Source organism: Myotis daubentonii, chromosome 7 (genome assembly GCF_963259705.1).
Source record: "Myotis daubentonii chromosome 7, mMyoDau2.1, whole genome shotgun sequence".
In the NCBI taxonomy this organism is placed as follows: domain Eukaryota; kingdom Metazoa; phylum Chordata; class Mammalia; order Chiroptera; family Vespertilionidae; genus Myotis; species Myotis daubentonii.
In genome coordinates, this window is record NC_081846.1 from 45,899,366 (window position 1) to 45,918,426 (window position 19,061).

Sequence of the window (19,061 nt, forward strand, 5' to 3'; positions counted from 1 at the left end):
CACTCAAATCTGGCAGAGACCCCAATTCAGAAACAGAATGTCTATATAAGAAAAAAAAATTATACTAAGAAGTTTAATACAGACTAGTAAGGAACAAACATATTATTCAGTCATAGAGCCTTAACACAGGCAAAGATGCCAACCAGGTGTATGCAGAAGCAGCAAGTGCAAAGAGACCCAGAGGACTACCAAGGCCCACTGCCCCGAGACAAGAGTTCTCAGGCCTGGCTGCCCAGTAGACCCATCTGGGGAGCCTTAAGAAGCTACTAATGAGACATATCCCAAAAAATATTGCTAAGAGCGATGCCAAAGAGTTTATTGCCCAGGTTTCCTTCTAAGAGTTTTATGGTTTTGGTTCTTACACTTAAGTCTTTACTCCATTTTGAGTTTATTCTTGCATAGGGTGTAAGAAAGTGGTCTAGTTTCATTCTTGTCCACTTTTCCCAATACCAATTATCGAAGAGACTATCTTTATCCCATTGTATATTCTTGACCATATAAATGTGGGTGTATTTCTGGGCTCTCTTTTCTATTCCATTGATCTACATGTCTGTTTTTATGCCTGTTCCATGCTGCTTTGATTACTATTGCCTTATAGTATAGTTTGATATCCGGTAGCATGATACCTCCAACTTTGTTCTTCTTTCTCAATATTGCCTTGGCTATCTGGGGTCTTTGGTAGTTCCATATAAATTTGGGGGTGATCATTTCATAAGGTATATAAATGTCTAATCAGTATATTAAACAACTAAAACTAATATAACATTGTCTATCGACTGTAATGGGGAAAAATTTCTAAAGAAGCTACTGATGACCAGGCCCCATTCTGGTTACATTGGTCCAGGGCGGGCCCACAGGTGGGAATTTTCAATAGCTTCCCAGGAAATTCTAATGTGGAATTAGTTTTGGGAACTATAACGATAAATGATGAAAGATACCAAAAAGTTCTTCTTGCCTTTCAAATAATATATTTTGATACAATATGACCTGTTGCCCTATATATTTCTTTCCATTCACCATTCACATAATGTGTGTCTCTGCCTTCTTGAATTTGCAAACCAAAAAGAGGGAGGGGAGAGGAGCTAAACTTTTCAATATATCAGGCACCTAAGTAATTGATCAATGTTAACTTGGACTGCTGTGGTCAGAAAAGCAGGATTTAACAACGGTATCTTTATTTTATGGACAGATGGCCCAGGAAGCTGGAGAGCTTTCCAACAGTCCTCAAGAAACAAGAATAGATCAGAATTTCAAGCCAGACCACACTGACCACATCAATAACCTTTAGAAGGTCTGTCTTGCATTTACTGTTCGGGCTAGACAGCTCAAAACGGAGGGGTCAGAGAGATCAATCAGGCAAGACTGCAGGAATTCCAAAGGGCTGCCTTTGTGACAGGATTTCCTGCTGCTCCCTCCTTGGTGTCAAGCACCCTGCCCCAGTGACTGTGCCCTAACTTCGCCTCCTTGGCGGCCGGAGACCTCGCAGGGAATGGAATTTGGCCTGATGAGAGCAGGAAAGTCCCATGACCACAGAGCTTCCTACACATAAAGAGCTTAACAATATCCCCAGTCCACACCACCAGTTCCTTCTGAAAGTCTCAAGTTCTTAAAGTTTTCTCAACTAGAACTGCCTTTGCCTGAGGGACCCATTAAGTCTTAGAGCGGATTTCTCCAGATGATGCCTGAACAACAAACAAATCACAAAGCCAGGCATTTGGAAATACAACACATGACTCCCTCAGAGGGCAGGCGGACGGACCCCTAACCAAACCCCCCAGGACACACCACCCCCCTCCCCACACCCCCAGGAGGCAAAGGCCGAAGGCAGAGAGAGAAAGCCAAGCCGCTTCTGTGTGGTCAGTCCCTTGGGATGAGGCCGCTCCAACGCTATAATTTGGTTAACTGACCCCAATCCTTTAGGGAAGCTGAAAAACAGCCTTGTTAGCCACACAAGAATTCAGAACCAGATCTCTTGGGATGGCATGCTATCCTCCCGGTGGAAATGAATCTCTCCCTGTCCCCCCCCCCATGTCCTTCAGCACACTGATCTTTCTCATGGTGCTTTCCAGTTCACCTTTGGTCAGGGTGATTTGTACTGATGCCTGTCTGTCTTCACTCGATTGTGAACCAGACAGAGAGGGTGCATCTTGCACCTCCACATGGTGGAAACCAAGTATGCTCGTTGAATATGACAGAAGCTCCTCAGAGATGAAAGGGTCAAAGTGGCATCCATTAACATTGAGTCGAGCGGCCCTTTAGCAGGCAGAGCCCACCCAGAACGTTAGCTGAGACACTGACGAGAGCCACTGCCAGACAAAAGCATGGGGAGAGGGTGGGTGTGAGGCGTCAACAGCGTGCTGGCGAATGCACAGCCACAGAAGGAATTTCAGAACCTCTGTTAACAGAACCTCCTAGAAGGCCAGAGTATCCACTACACGCTCCTGAAACAAACACGCAAAGGAGCATCAGCTGAGGAGTGACCGCTGCTCACAGCACCCCACCAGCAGGCCTGCCGGCAGCATCTGGGCATTCCTGGCACCTGCCAGCCGAGCCTTGATCTGTTCAGAACCCCTGATCGTCTTCTGAGAAACAGTGAGATCATAGCTGCGGAGCCGGTAGGACGTCAAGTCATCAATAATGTAGCAGAATTCCCATAAACAGTAAGGACTTCATAGAGTCTGAGAGCGGCAGGCAAGACACCTACTGGGCGCCCACGGGGTGAAATACCATCACTCTCAACCTGTTTCCCTACCCAAAATTCATTTTTAATGCACGCCATTCAAATAGGTCACCAGATAAACACATCGACTTATTGTGAATGTGGTAAATGCGACCCTGCCTAGTTATGAACAACTATCTTTGTTTATCTTCTAGAAACATATTTAAGATCCTCAGGCCAAGCAAACAGCCTTCACAATCAGAAAAAGATGAGCTGCCCCTGCCTCCCTCACCCCCCCCCCACATGCACACCACAAATAATAATGAGATCTAATTATGTCGGTGCTGTGCAACATATTCCGATCTGGTGGAACATAATTAGAGAAGCCAGAGATGCTTTCGAGTATAACTCCTCAGGCCAAAATGCAAACTGTGACATGTAATGCTTCCCCACTAAAGAATTCTTTAAAAAATCCATTCTGACCTTGTAGGGCATACGTCCTTCTTTTTCTGTCTCTCAAAGCTCTCAGACATCCAGTGAGTATCTGTCCTTTATTTGGACAGCAAAGTGCATCTCCATCGTCGATGATTCCCTGTCTGTATCTGTTCCTGTTAAGAGGATCTCAGACCACGGAGAGGAAACTGGTGCTGCTGGTTCTCCAGGGAAACTCGGGCAGCAAAGGCAATAGGAAAAGACGTCCTCTATATAATTTTTTTTTCAATTTTAGTTTCCTCCTAATAACTTCACTTCCTTCCTTTCTGGATTTGAACCACGTTGTCACTTCACGGAAAAGCGTGAGGACAGAGGAGTGAGACCCTGGCGCAGACACGTAGGTCCCACTCATGGAAGCAGGCTTCCGCTCGGCTTAAAAGAATCCGAACTGCCAGGAGAGAGGCGAGAGGAGCAGCCAACAGGATGTGTGTGGCTGGAGTTCCTGGCACAAAGTCTTGGCTTTCATGTTTATTTTTGGATGTATTTTTCTTGGCCTTTTGATGTAAATTTCTGGCCTGGGAAGTAACCCTGCAGTACAACATCCTAAGTGGCCAAAAGTAAGCACAGGCTTCTGACTTGGGAGAGCACAGGCCCCCTGGTTTCTAGGCTCCAGGAATCCTCCCTGGAGGGGGTGGGCCCCTGTGCCCTCGCAGGCAGGCAGGCGACCGCCTGTCTGAGGATGGAGCCTGCAGTCAGTCCTACCTCGGTACCCGGGACCACTACACATGCACCTAAAATGCCAGTCCACCTGCAGAGCCTAGCAGTGATGTCACAGTGAAAGAACCTGACACTGTTTGCACCCACCCAAAGGGCTTCTGAGATTGGGCATTCTGTGATATTATGTTTTAAGTGTTTGCCTTCAATTTTTCTGACAGCCCAAGACAGATAGGAACATCAAGCCTATTCAAGCAGGAGCAGATGCCTCTGAAAGATATATTATTCTAATGCGGCTTTTAAAGCACATCAGCAAAGACTAAGCTGCTGTCATCTCAATAATTCCCATTCTCATAGTGGCTTCAAAAAATTATTAATGGAAGAGGGCTTTTTTTTCTTCCTATATAACCCAAAAAGAGGCAGTAAATAGAAATAATTAAAAAGCTTTACAGTCCCACAACTGCCAACACATCTGGGAGAATCGAGGTAAAAAAGAACTCTGAAAAGTAGGGACTAGAGATAGATGTAAAATGTTTCTTCAGGAATATTCATTGCTCTAGCTGGGTGGCTCAGCTGGTTGGTGCACCAGAAAGGTTGCAGGTTCGATTCCCAATCAGGGCACATACTTAGGTTGCAGGTTCGATCCCTGGTTGGGGCATGTACGATAGAAACCAATTGATGTTTCTATCTCACATTTATGTTTCTCTCCCCCCCACACACATACACTTCCTCTCTCTCTAAAAAAAGTCAATAAAAGCATATCCTCGTGTGAGGACCAAATATATCTTTGAAATATCCCTGCTTACAAATTGCTTTCTTTTCCTAAGACAGAAACATGAACTTACCCCTTATTTTTCCCATTCAGCTTTATATTCCATAAAGCAGATTTTTTCTCAGTCAACAATATTTACTGAGGCCACAGACACATTTGGGCAATAGACTTAATTTATCAAGCATTACTTCTGTTACAGAGAACAGACTGCTGGTTGCCAGAGGCAGGAGGTGGGGGGTGGATCAAATGGGGGAAGGGGGTGAGAAGGTACAAACTTCCAGTTATAAAATAAACGGTGACACATAATGTAAAGCATGGTGACTATGGTTAATGATGATGCTGCATTGTATATTTGAAAATTGCTAAGAGAGAAAATCTTAAAAGTTCTCATCACAAGAAAAAAATTGTCACTATGTGCGGTGATGGATACTAACTAGACTCATTGTGGTGATCATGTCGCAATATATACAAGCATCAAATCATCATATTGTACAACTGAAACTAATATAATGTTATAGTCAATTATAGATAAAAAATAAATAAATAAAAAATAAACATTTAAAAAAATCATTATACCTGAGCAATGATTCTCTGGGACATGGTTTGCCTTGGTTAAAATAAAATCACAATAGTGTGACAAGAAGTTTCTGGGTAACAATTACAGCGTTTATTGTGACCTGGGTCAGACTACCAATTTAAAATATTGCTGTTGAAGTCTGTAGTTTTATTGCTGTCTTTAAACTTTCAAATAGCTTATTCACAAACATATATAATATGTAGTTATTTTGAACACGCTCAAACAGGGCAAAGGAAAGCTTTTGTCCAGAATGATGTTCATGGATTGAAGCACAGGGAAGCAGGTGGTAGACCACTAGCTCAAGGGCCTCTCGGTCCTATCTTTTATGGATCTGTTCGAGCGTGCCTTTCTAATGTACTTCTCTGAACACACTGGACCCACCTCCTCGTTCCATGTCCTGTATTTGGAACAGTCCATGTAAAGAAGCCCAAGCAGGCTGCAAAGCTGAAAGCATCTTTATGCAGACACAGCAATGGACAGAAAGTCAGAAAGAAAACTAAAAAATCCCTCGTTTGCTGTTCTAACCATTGAAAACCTTCTTAAACTATTATGTGCTGAGAATAAATTCATGTAATTGGACAACAAATCGGTCTTTTATTTATTCCGAAGGCCAATAACAATCATAAATACCCATAATCTTGGGTCAAATATTAATAAGTGGCTTAAAACTCCCACGCCTACACTTCACTACTTTGCCATTTTCCCTCCTTCCTGGGGGTATACAATGCCACCAGTGCCAAAGAGCTTGAATTATAATTGCCTCAAGAACTAAAAGTGATGTTCCAAGACTTTTAAATTAATTTTCTTCTGAATGAAATCCAGAAACATAACTATCTTTTCCCTTCCCCTCTTCTTCCCTCCCTTCCCCCTTCCCTTCCTCTCCCTCTCTCTTTCAAGATGCTACTGAAAAATGACATATTTTATACCCTGGTTAATATATTTTATTAAGTACTAATATCAAAGAGGTGTGAAAAGAGGGAAGCATTATTGACCAACTCAATAAATTTCCTATAATTCACTTAAGCTAAGAAAATATGAGCTAATTTTACGATGGAACAACCCAGCGCCCTCAGATCCGACCACAAATGGGCAATTGAAACTTGGAGGAAAAAAGAAAGTAGTTTTCATTAGAAAAGGTGTAGGGTACAAAGAAAAGCATGAAGCTGCTATCTCCGTTATGTTTGGGGGAATATTTATTTAATTTTATGCATTTGTAGAAATTTGAATAATTCTTCCAGTCAGATTTATGGTGATTTTTTAAAAATAAAATCTGGGTGTTACTAACTTGACTTACAAAATAACAGACAATATAATCCAAGAGGTGTCTGGGCTGAAACTGAATAGGAGTCCAAATCTCACATGGAGTTCTGAGTGTGTATCTACCAGCGGAGAGCCCGGGAAATTGGCCTTTGGTCAGGAAAGGAAGCAGGATTCCCCAGTTCTGTGCTGCCATTCAAGTCCAAGTGTAGATTTAAAATAGACTCTTTGTTCAGCCTATTAGAGAGCTATTTTTAGACTGTGCTACCTGTTAGTAGTAGGGACCACAATTTTCAGAGTTAGAAGAAGTAACCAGATTCCTGATTCTCGTGTTTGATAAAAGTAAGTGACATCAAGGACATAGACAAGGATACCGCCAAATATAAGGTTGCTGCCATGCAATGGACCGACCATGGCATTCCTCTAAAGTAAATAATCAGATGCGGTGACCATGCACAGGTAGACCCATGATGCAGGTCACCTAATATTCACTATTCACAGCCCAAGGCCTAACACTGAGCTCCTTCCCTTGCCGACGGGACAGGCACTGTCCAGCTTACCTGTCTACTGCCTTCTTTCTTCCATCTCACAGTTTGGTGAGGTTCCTACCTGAATTCCGAAGCTATGTAATCCCTCCATTCATGATCTTTCCCTTTTGGTATTTGGCTGACAGATTTGCTAACAGATATTTTTTACCAGAGTAATAAATAGCTGAATTATAAACTAGTCAATGCCATGAAGAGAAAAAGAGTAAGAAAACAGAGCCCTGACTGGTGTGGCTCAGCAGTTAGAGTGTTGGCCCATGCAGCAAAGGGTCGTGGGTTTGATTCCAGATCAGGGACACATACCTGGGTTTCAGGCTCAATCCCAGGCACTGCTTAGGACGAGTGTAGGAGGTAACCAATCAATGTGTGTCTCTCACATAGATGTTTCTCTCTCTCTCTCTCTCTCTCTCTCTCTCTCTCTCTCTCTCTCTCTCTCTCTCTCTTTTCCATCTCTCTCCCCCTCCCTTCCACTCCCTCTGAAAAGCAATGGAAAAAAATATCCTCAGGTGAGGATTAAAAAAAGAAAGAGAGAAAGAGACAGAGACAAAGAGAGAGAGAGGAGCCTGATGTGGGCAGCTGTAAAAGATGTTTATGGAACAATTGAGGAAATTTGAACTCTAGAGTGGGTATTAGATGATATTAGGATATTGTTACTTTCACAGGTGAAATAATGGTATAGGTATGTCGCAGAATATTCTAATTTTCCAGATATACATGCTGAATATTTAGGATGAAATGTCACGATGTCTGTGATTGACATTAAAGTGGTTCCAAAATCAACAAATACAAAGCAAATATGGCGCTATGATAACATTTGTTGAACTAAGTACAAGTACATGTGTTTATCGTATCATTCCTTTTTCTCTTCTGTGAGGTTTTAAAATGTTTTTAAATATATATTTTTAATATTCCCAGGTAGCAACTTCTCAGGAACTGCCTTCACAGCCCGAGGGCTCCTAATTACAGTAAGTTTTTAATATTTCTCCAAATCACCATCAGCAGTTTGACTCAGTCATCACAGACAGAAAGCAGCTATAATGACACACATCACAGGTAGGAAGCTTTTTTTGTTCTTAAAAACGGTTTTCTGAATTTCCTTTTGGGAACAGACTTTTTCAGTTTACCTTTTAAAACGAAAGATCCAAAAAATGGCTTGTTTGCCTCAAGCCTGGTCCATTTTAATTGACAGACAACCTCTCCACACACACCTCATGCAAACCTACTTCAGCTCTGCCTTCCTAAAACTAGCTTTTGTCTCTGAACTTTACAGAGCGGCTGGAGCTCTTTAATATTTTCTAAGGGAAGCATTTCAAACAAGTAACCCCGCAATTTATTCACTACTGCCAAGAATAAAAGTAACAGGTTTCACCACCAAGGCCCGTCAAGGCTTCGCAGGACTTTCAAGGCAAAGCATCACTCATTCGCCGGCAGGCTTGCTCCCTTAATGCATCTGTCATTTGTTTGGCTCTGGAGGAAACGATTTGATTACACAAAATTCTTTTTAGATCAAGTTTAAAATCTTAGCCACAAGTGGCGAAGCCTGCCAGCTCAATGGGTTAACACTTGGACACACTGAGCCCAGGACAAAGATAAGGAACGACCGCAGGTTAAAATCAGAAGCTTGAAGAACTGAAAAGGAATGAGCGGGAAAGATGCCAAGCTTGGCTGGGCCTTTCTAAGTGCTCCGCTTGCCGTTGCTGTGTATGATGATTTGTTCCCCACACTTCTGAGAAGCGAGTGCAACACCCTAAGGGGCGCTGGTAAGCAGCGGTAAATGCAAAAGCCACCAGGACCAGTTGCATCCATCCACTGCTGTGCCACCTAAGCATTTTGAAGTTGGCAACTAACCAGACATCTTTATGTCCCTCATTTCTCACACCTTATTATGGGGCACATCGTTTTTAAAAAGCGTTTAGATGAAGCAGATGCTAACCCCATTCATTCCACTTTACCAGGGAATATGTCAATGATGACTTTTAAAATGCAAAAGAAAATGTCAAAGTATTTTGTTCCCTGCTTAAGAACACATCTGTGGAATAGGAGGGGAGAAATACATAAAACATCTATGGTCATTCAAGAAATAATTATAAGGTATGTCAAACTACAGAAAATTGAGCAAGCACTAAATTAAAAAAAAAAAAAAAAGATGGCTTGTGTCAAAATGGCTTTTTCACTCCCTTATTTCAAAAACAAGTTTTGAAATTAAATTCCATCCACCAGCTCAGAACAGAACACATTAAGGCCCGACTGTAATGCCATTATCCACGTGGCAGCCCCCTCCCCCCCCCCCCCCACAACCGCATTAATGGACAAAGAAGCCTTGGGGCTCACCTCCCAGAGAGCCTTGAAGTCCTTCTGCTCGATGCGGAGCAGCTCACTGCTCTCCCTGGTAACGATGGTCGCATGACGGGGAGTGTTGTCCAGAATGGACTCTCCAAAGGCCGTTCCAATCCCCAGCGTACAGATGGTCACTGCGTCCTGAGAATCCCCAAAACTGGTCATTAGAAAATTAAGCATTTAACAGATGGGTGAGTTGTCTTTTATTTGAACTGAAGAATTATTTGGAAGGCAGCTAAGCTCACCACTATACCACCAACGCCGCACTGAAGAATTATTTGTATACAATAAAACACTTGATTTGATTGCACAGTTCCATAAGTTTTGACCCAAAGCAAGACACAGCAACATTTCTATCACCCCCAATAGTTCCATCCTGAGTTCTTTCCTTCAAAACCCTCCTTTGAGGCGATAGGTGTATTTCTATCACCGCAAAGGAGTTTTGCTGGTGTTAGAACTTCATGTGAAAGGGATCTGACAATATGCCCTCTTTGATGTCTGGCTTCTTTTGCTCAACATAATGTCTGTAAGATTGATCCAAGTTGTTGCATGGATCCGTAGTTTACTTTCCCTTTTGCTGATGAGTACATTTCCATTGCACGGAGATGCTACAATTGGCTTATTCATTTTCCTACTGGTGGGTATTTGCCTTGTTTCTAGTTTGGGGATATTATGAATAAAGCTGCTAGTAATCATCCCACACAAGTCTTTCTGTGGACAAGACTATCTTTGTCTATGACTACTGTCTGCTTTAAGAAGGGAGGGGAAGTCTTTTAAAAACAAACTAAGGTTTTTAGTGAGGAGGAGCAGTTACAATACTTAAGTAGGAAACTGGAAGAGGGATGCTGTTTTGTCCATCTCTCTCGAAGAGATGAGGAAACCGAGGATGGGAGTGGTTGACTCACACAGCCCTAGTTCAGCAGGTACAACGAGTGAGGCCGTCAGATCCTAACCACTGCTCTCTGACTATAGATCCTAAGCTTTTGGTGTCATGCTGCCTCCTGCAGCCACAGCAGAGTAAAAACAGCATCTGATTAAGTGCAGAATGGCTAGTTTATGAAATGTTGTGAATCGATGATTTAAAAGTTTCTTAAGGTGTACCAAAAAAGTAATTTACTCTCTGCATGCAACATCAACGATAATATTGGGATGTAATCCTAACTAGTTTCAAATAATACAAACAGCCACTCAAAATCACCTGGACATTAATTTTGCCAGGCATTACCGACCAAGGGAGATACACAAGGGTAATCCTGAGTTAGAAAGCACAGCTTTCCTTTCATTCATCTAATACACCATAATAAGCAAATGAGGTTAAGATCAACTTAGTGACTCCATAATCACATTACTAAGGCAAATGCCCATAAGAATCCAGTTCCCTGAACCATATCAAATTGCTTCTGCACAGATATTACCATAAAAAATTGTGTTCAGGAAAATGAAATCAATAACATCTCAGAAAAGAATAAAAGATTAGGGGAGAACTTAAGAACATCCTGCTAATAAAATTTCCAGAAAGTCAGTTGCAAACAAATTCAGCCAGAAACATATCCTGAGAAATGACATGTCAATAGTCAGCAACAGTATGGTACGTCGGAGTAATTTTCAAATTCTACTAAAAGCATAAGATGGATTATGATAAATCAGAGCTTCATGAATTCTCTAGCATATCAGGCACCTTTGAGAATTCCATTAGCTTACTTCATTTTATCTTCTGAACCCTTCAAAAGGATTCTGTGGCCTAATCTGTACTTTCCAGTGCTAAATTTTATTTTAAGACTTGACAGGGGTGGGTCATAAATATTGCTCCTGCCACTATCCATGTAACAAATATCTAAAGTTGTCCGCAAAGTCTAAAGCAAAAGTGCAATAAAGGCCACCTGGAAGAAAATATTTACAGTGACATAGAGACTGAGGAAAGCAAGCAGCACCTACTCAGGAAATATAAAATATTAACAACATTGCCTGGCTAGTTGAGAGCCAACCTTTGAACCAGGAGCTCAGGGTTGATTTCCGGTCAGGGCATGTGCCTGGGTTACAGGCTCAATGCCCAGTAGGGGGTGTGCAGGAGGCAGCCAATCAATGTTTCTCTCTCATCATTGATGTTTCTATCTCTCTCTCCCTTCCTCTCTCTGAAATCAACAAAAACATACTTTTTAAAAATATATATATTAACAATAGTAAAGAAACATTCTATTTTGGGATAAGATGGCAATTTATTTTAAGGATTTTCAAATATGAAATGAAGATTTAAGAACTTGGATGTCTTTAATATATGAAGGTGGATTTAGGAGATGCTGCTGGAGTCCTGCCAGATGCCCGCACCCTTTTACCTGTCCCCTCCCTCCCCCATCACTTAGCTTTCTGGATGGTTGCCATTCACACCTCTGCATTGCTCCACCTGAGGGCAGAGTGCTGGGCAGTTAATGCCTGGGCGGTACACCCTCCACCAAAGCAGCATGAGAGTAGGAAGGTTAAGTACCCTGGCTTTCTAAGCCTACACAGTTTTTTAGTGGGTCCCTTGGGGAGAGAGCTCAGTTGCCCACAGTGGAAATCCTCTTATCAACACTTTTATTGGCTTTCCTTCATTTCTTATCTCATTTCCCTACTCCTTTATAATGCTTCCCAGGGTCATGTCCAAATAAAACCCACTTAGGGCCAATCATTATCTCCAGGTCAGCTTCTGGAGGCACCCAGGACAAAGAGTGGGTCAGCCAAACATGGCTGCGAGTCCCGAGTTACACTGAGCCCTCTGGGTAGGCACTGGTCAAACCAGCATTGCCAAAGAGACTTGTGTCACCGGGACGGAGAGCAGCTCGTCGCTTATTGCTTTGCATCAGACACATCGTAAGTGCAGGATCCCTTGGGTGACACATGGGAAGACTCCACTGTTAGTGAAGCATAGTGGGTCTCCGAGGCCTTCTACTATCTAACTAGAGGTATGGGCTCTCAAAAGAATGACCGATGGTACGTCGCTGACATGTCATCTGGGCTCTTCTCCCGATCTGATCCAGCTCTCTCTCATTTACCAGTCCACTTGATCACTCCTTCTCCTACCCTCTACAACACGCAATTACCCACTTGCCCTTAATAACGCACACCCTACTGTGCATCAGTATCCACGCGGATCTCCACGTGGGTGAGTGTCCTACTATGTGCCATACACTTGGCCAGGTGTCTTAACTATGATGCCTCATTTATTCCTCACAACAGTTAAGTGAGATGTATTTAAAATGCTTTGCACAGTACCTCATTTGTGGGATGGAAGCAATCTTTCTTATAAGATTATTAGCAGGATTCAATAAAAATAAAATAATATATACACTGAGTTCTGTATGGTTCCTGGCATATCGTAGGCGCTCCATAAATAATGGGAAGTATTATTTCTGACAGCCATATTTAGGCTATCAAAATTTCTAAAAAGCAAATTATATAAGATGTCCCCAAAAATGTATACACACTTTGAATAATTATAAAGGAAGTGTTTACTAAAATACATTTCACTTTCAAAATTGAGTTATCAGCTGTTAAAGTGTGTATACGTTTTTTGGGGACACCCTGTATTTTTCTATTATTTAAGTAACAGAGAAGCTCTATATTCATTTCCTGTTAATCTCCCATTAACAATGGCTTTTCAACACTTAAATTCCAAGTTTCTCTGACGCCCAGTTTGGATGTCAAGTGGTTTGAATGATCTGCAAAACACTTCAGCTCTCTGGGGGGGAGCTTGTATTCAAAGAAACCCCTCTGATGAATCCTGCTGTAAATCAAAGAATCCTTTCGTTCTGCTACTAATCACCCCTTAATTTATCTGCTTTGTATGTCAGAATTATGGTATACTGAGTTTTCATAAAGCAGCATTCCCAGATGAGGCATTTTATTTGCTTGTTTCATTATAAAGTACAGCTACGGTATGAAAATGGGAATGGTGCTGAGAAAGCCAGTGATTATATGTCACTGATATCCAAGCTGATAAACATGTGCCTTGCAAATAATGTCACCAAGCGTCTACTAAAATCCAACTGACGCAAGTTACAGGCAGCCTAATGAAACTTAAAATAACAATCAATCAAATAAACATAATGATTTTTTAATTGTCCTGTAACTTCCAGGGGTATCTGATCTTTTTATTATGTGTTTTTTTTTTTAAGACTCCACGTATAAGTGAGAGCAGACAGTATTTGTCTTTCTCTGTCTGGCATATTTCACTTAGCATAACACCTCCAACGTCCATCCCTGTTGTTCTGAATGGTGGGAGTCCTCGCTGTTTATGGCTGGGTACTATCCCCTTGTATATTTATCGCACCTCTGTACCCACTCGTCTATAGACGGCACGTTGTTTTATGTCTTGGCTATGGTAAACAATGCTGCTATGAACGTGGGGGTGCAGGTATCATTTCCATTTAGTGTTTTCATTCCCTTTGCGTATATTCCCAGAAGCCAATTTGCTGGATCACACGGTAGTTCTATTCTTAATTTTTTTGAGGAATCCCTGTACTGTTTTCCATAGTGGCTGCAATCCCACCAACAGTGCACAAGGGCTCCCTGTTCTCCACATGCACAGCAGCATTGCTTATCTTTTAGATGATGAGCACCCTATCAGGCATCTCATTGTGGCTTTAATTCGCATTTCCCCTAATGACTAGTGATGCCGGGCCTCTTTTCATGAACCTGCTGGCCTTTCGTGTATCTTCTTTGGAGACCTGTCTACTCAATCCTTTGCCCATTTTATAATTGTCTTGTTTTTTTGCAATCTGAGCTGTATGAGTTCCTTATATATTTTTTATATTAACCCCTTATCAGATATGTGGTTTGTAAATATTGTAAATATTTTTCCCATTCTATAGGTTGACTTTTTACTTTACTGATGGTTTCTTTTGCTGTGCACTTATGCACATTTACATCATTTCCATGTTGCTCAAGAAGAGTTCATCTCACAGCACATTTATTGCTTTGGATGCATGTTGTGTTAACATTGAGGAATACATTGGTCCTTCAAGTGTGTAGACCAGGGGTGGGCAAACTTTTTGACTCGAGGGCCACAATGGGTTCTTAAACTGGACCGGAGGGCCGGAACAAAAGCATGGATGGAGTGTTTGTGTGAACTAATATAAATTCAAAGTAAACATCATTACATAAAAGGGTACGGTCTTTATTTCTTTTTAGTTTTATTCATTTTAAACGGGCCGGATCTGGCCCGCGGGCCGTAGTTTGCCCATGGCTGGGGTAGACCCTAAGACACAAACCTTCTCAAGGCAAATATTTTTACAATTTTTATTTTAGGACTATAGGCAATTCTTGCCATTAAGTTTGGTAGTGTCTGTGTTTGTTTCATGGGTTTGAATTTAGTACTGAAATTTACTGAATGCTCCAAGTTATTTTTCAAAGTAAAAATTTAATGGAACCTAATCTCTGAAGTTGTCAAGACATTAGAGAGCATTTGCCATCTAAAGGATTTAACGCCAAGCACAAAGGCAAAATAGTTCTAAGGCAAATGTGGATTTTTTAACAAATAGGGAAGACAAGATCTGTGACTCTTCAAGCACTTCCCTGGAGTCGGAGTGTTAGACACAGTGTAACGGACCCGGCACGCCGGCGGCAGGAAGGTGCCGTCAGGTGGACCAGCACTGGCCTTGTGATCACTGAACGAGGAAGGCCAACCCCAGGTCAGCAGAGGGCCGGTCTGTGCTGCACTGTGGCTCAGTCTTGCATCCACCCAAACAAAGAATTACACGGCAAAAACCCGAATACAGTATGTGGGTACATGACGCAGGGTGCTAAATAAACCTGATCAGTTCCGAACAAATGACCTGAGCGTAGACAAGTAGCAAGAGATTACAAACTACCACCGTGGGCTTGGCACGTCCAAGTTTTATGGGCTCCATCAATGTGTTCAGAAAATGTTTCCCGATAATGACAATGTTCCTGTCTGAAAACAATGGGATGAAAGGAGAGTGAATGGAAGAAACAGACAGGCAAAGGCAGAAAGACAGGCCCACATAAAGGAGAAACCTGCCTGTCCTTTACAGTTTATAAACAAAACTAACGCTTAAAAACATAAAGAGAGGGTAAATAAGAGCACATTTTACTTTGGGGGGTAGGGGGGTACCAGTAAGAGATCCTTCCCCAAAATTGGGCTAAAAATGGCCCGAGAATTTCACAGAGACAGATGTGAGGATGTATAAAATGATGACCAAGGCCAAGTGCTGCTCAGATTCTCTGATCCCACGAAATGGCTGAACAACATTGTTGAACTTCTTGCCATTTCCCATATGGAGTACATTTTATATGCTAGCACTTCCCTCTTGTGGTAGAATTACAGCATTGCAGGCGTAGCCATCAACAGCATTTCCCACTCTGGGCAATTAACTTTTCTTTCTGGAAATGGAAAAAAGAAAAAAAAAAAAGGCACCAGAAGCCCTGCTCTATGCGAAGTTTTGCGCTATGTCCTTCATATACACTAACTCATTTAAGACAGAACTGCTATCCCCAACGTGTAGGAAATCCAACCTGCCTAAGGTCACAGTGATTAAGCGGCAGAGGGAAGACGCCAAACATCTGGTTTCAACCACTGGGCTTGCATTAGGTATACGTTTACAGTTCAAATGAGGTTTGTTAAAGAGACGCAGAAGTTCTAATGAATTAATACATCATCTCATTCTCTATTTTGCAGCACGAACCTGTATGCACCAAACAGCCATATGAAATTCTACTTAGATATGACTGGAAACATATTATACTTTCTTGGATGTGGAGATTAATTTAAAGCCTTATGTGTATCTGGGACTCCAATATTTACCATGCCTAAAAGGCCCCTCACCTATAAAATCTGCAAAGAGCAGGACCTTTTCTCTCTTTCTCTGTCTGAAACACACACACACAGAGTTGAATATTGTTGCTTGACATAGTGTAGTTTATAAGCCTATTTATTATTTTAAGTTTTTTGTTTATAATTTGTACCAATTTTCACTTTTCACCCTAAATCTATTCACATATCAATGAAAAAAAGGTATACCCATAGTATTCATTCTCGTGGGAATGTAAAATCTCAGACTTTTAGCCCAAACAGGCAGGTTCCTTGAGAGCAAGAATTCAGCTATGGGCACCTGAAGGTGTGAGTGTCCTGGTTAAGCTTAGGTAAGAGACTGAGGACAGGACCAGGTGCCCCTGGGAACTGGAAAGATGAATCCTTAATAGGATCGGTGCTGCCAAGTGCCAGTTATGTGAGCCAAGTTGGGACACTATGGGATGGGGAAGTGGTGTGTGAACAGGTCCTCTGCTGGGCATCTAAGTTTCATGGGGTAAGAGAGAGACTGGCCGAGGAGCAGTGTGTGGGAAGCTGGGGGAGGCATCTCTGACAATTACACAGGCACAGGGAGTAAGAGTGTTTCTGAAGTAGGTTTCATTTTATGGAGTAGCGGAATCAATATGATTTGTAGGAAGCTATTTGCAAGGGTAGTAATCTTTAAAATGTCATCAGATTTTCCCTGGCCATGTGGCTCAGTTGGTTGGAGTGTTGTCCCATACACCAAAAGGTTGCAGGTTCGATCCCCGGTTGGGGCATGTATGGGAGGCAACCGATTGATGTTTCTCTCTCATATCAATGTTCCTTTCTCTCTTTCCCTTGCTCTTCCTCCCTCCCTTCCTCTCTCTCTCTCTAAAAATCAATGAAAACATATTCTCGGGTGAGGATTTAAAAAATAAATTAATAAAATTTCATCAAAATCATAGGAGCAGAAGAGTCTATGTGTAATTTCTCAGAATTCTTATCACAAACATGGTTTCAAGGCCATAACAAAGGAAAGAAAGCACACAGCACCGGCCCTCAGGGTGGGTCTCCAAGAGGCAGGACCCACTGTCCCCCTCCTCGTCCAGGGGCTTTGGTGTTCCTCACTCCAGGCCATACTTGAAGCCTGGGGCTGGGGGGTAGGAAAGTCAGGCAAAGAGAAGACAGGGAAGCAGCACAGAGAGTTAGCTGGCCGGGCAGGATTTCGGACCACGGTGGGCTCGCTGGAGCCAGAGGCAGACCCGCGGGGGAGGCAGGCTCAGCCTGCCAGGTCTGCCTCCCAGCTGGCAGGCTTGTGGTCCTAAACTGACCAGGTGGTCACCCCAAACAGAACTAGGAGGTGAACCCTCTGGCTCTCCACAGCCCATCAGCTTTTTTCTCTGTCCTCCCCGTCTAGGAAAGGGCCTAACGTTTATATCATCACTCACCAGGGCGCTTGTATTTGAATACTTCTCCCAAGTGTGGAACGCGTGGCTTTCTCTGTTAGAATCTTAGGCATCAGTGACTTAAGGGGGCAAAGAAGGGTCAACACACCACGACCACCACCCCTGGTACTGGAGGTGCTTGTGATAAGATCCCTTTGTAGGCCCCTTACAGATGCCCCAGGCAAATGGAGCACATGCTGGCCACTGTGGCAAGGCAGAGCCTGGTTGGGTACAAAAATCATGGTGATTTCCAGCTCTGTGGGTCACCACTAGCCGTCTTGAGCAGACCACTCATTGCCCTGTGACTTGAGCAAAATCTAGCAGAGTTGGGTCCATCTCAAAGAGTGGCTCAGACAAAAGCATGCAAGTGAAACGCTTTGTAAATGATGAGAGTTACTACTTCTATGCTCGGTGGAGATCATCAATAAGAAATGTGTAATCCTCAACCTACAACCCAAAGAATTCAAAAAGAGCATGCCAAACCAGCCATGCAGAGAGCAAGAAGCTGTGTTTTCTTAACCCAGTGAGCAAAAAAGTACAAGGGGATGATGGGAAGGGACAAAAAGTAATACTGCATTGAAAATGGTGGGAAGGTAATATGAATTTTATGAGACAAATAAAATATTTATGTTCTATATATTCTTGAAAGTTATATTTTCCTATAACTATATAAAAGAAATAGGGTGATTTTGTTTAGAAAAAAATCCATCAAATCAATATCACCTAATAAATATATAATATAAAAACAATATGCCAGAATCTGTGAAGAGTTCTTCTTCATTATGTGTTCCTTATTTCAATTAATGGCATTGCCATCCACCTCTTCATTCATGGCAGGATCCTCCCTTTCTCTCAACTCCCCATACATCCCATCAACACCAATTCTAACATTTCACCTTTACCTTGTACATACTGTACCTCAACCTCCCTCCCTTATCACCCATACTTATCTACCCCATGCTCTAACCCAGGAGCCTTTTGAGGGAATGGAACATGGTCATTTCACTATGTGCCTCCTAATCTGAAAGGTGGTGGAAGGAGAGCCCACAACCCGCGGGTTTCTGCAGACCATGAGAAGTGGGCCACCCCCTATAGCATGTCTCAGGTGGAGGAAACACCGGTGAGGTGGGCTTGCAGGTGAGAAGGTGTGGCGCTCTGAGCTGGAATCAGAAATGCAGGAGGGTGGCTGCAGGAGCTGTCAGGGAAAAGCTCCTTCTCCCCACATCACTATTCCTTCTGGATGACAGCTGCACAACCAAACTGATCAAGAACTTGAGCTCTAGGATCACAAAGAATTGGCTCTGATACCTAATGGCTGTGTGACCTTGGGCAAGTCATTTAGCATCTTACTTGTAAAATGAAATTAATGATAGCACTAAACAGGAGAGGGCAGTGTAGTGAAATAATGCTTGTAAAGTGCTCTACACATAACTGCCTATAGTGGGCGCTCCATTACCATTAGCTATTCCTGCTCTTTTCTCACCATTCTGGCTCAGCTAACACCCCAATGAGGGGCTGAAACTCAGAGATAAGTTTGAGAATTTATCACCACCATTT

General features: G+C 42.5%; 1 protein-coding gene across 6 annotated transcripts in view; it reads right to left on the minus strand.

Annotated features, from left to right (window-relative positions):
• RAPGEF4 (Rap guanine nucleotide exchange factor 4) overlaps positions 1–19,061 on the minus strand; it is a 259,224-nt gene that overhangs the window by 195,358 nt on the left and 44,805 nt on the right. For 4 of the 6 annotated variants that reach the window (XM_059704059.1, XM_059704060.1, XM_059704063.1 and 1 more), the window contains one exon: positions 9,288–9,434. In XM_059704059.1, coding sequence (XP_059560042.1) covers positions 9,288–9,434 — 147 coding nt within the window. Of the gene's footprint in view, positions 1–3,142; positions 3,511–9,287; positions 9,435–19,061 lie in introns of those variants that run through there. The other 2 variants (XM_059704062.1, XM_059704070.1) reach the window with 2 other exon arrangements.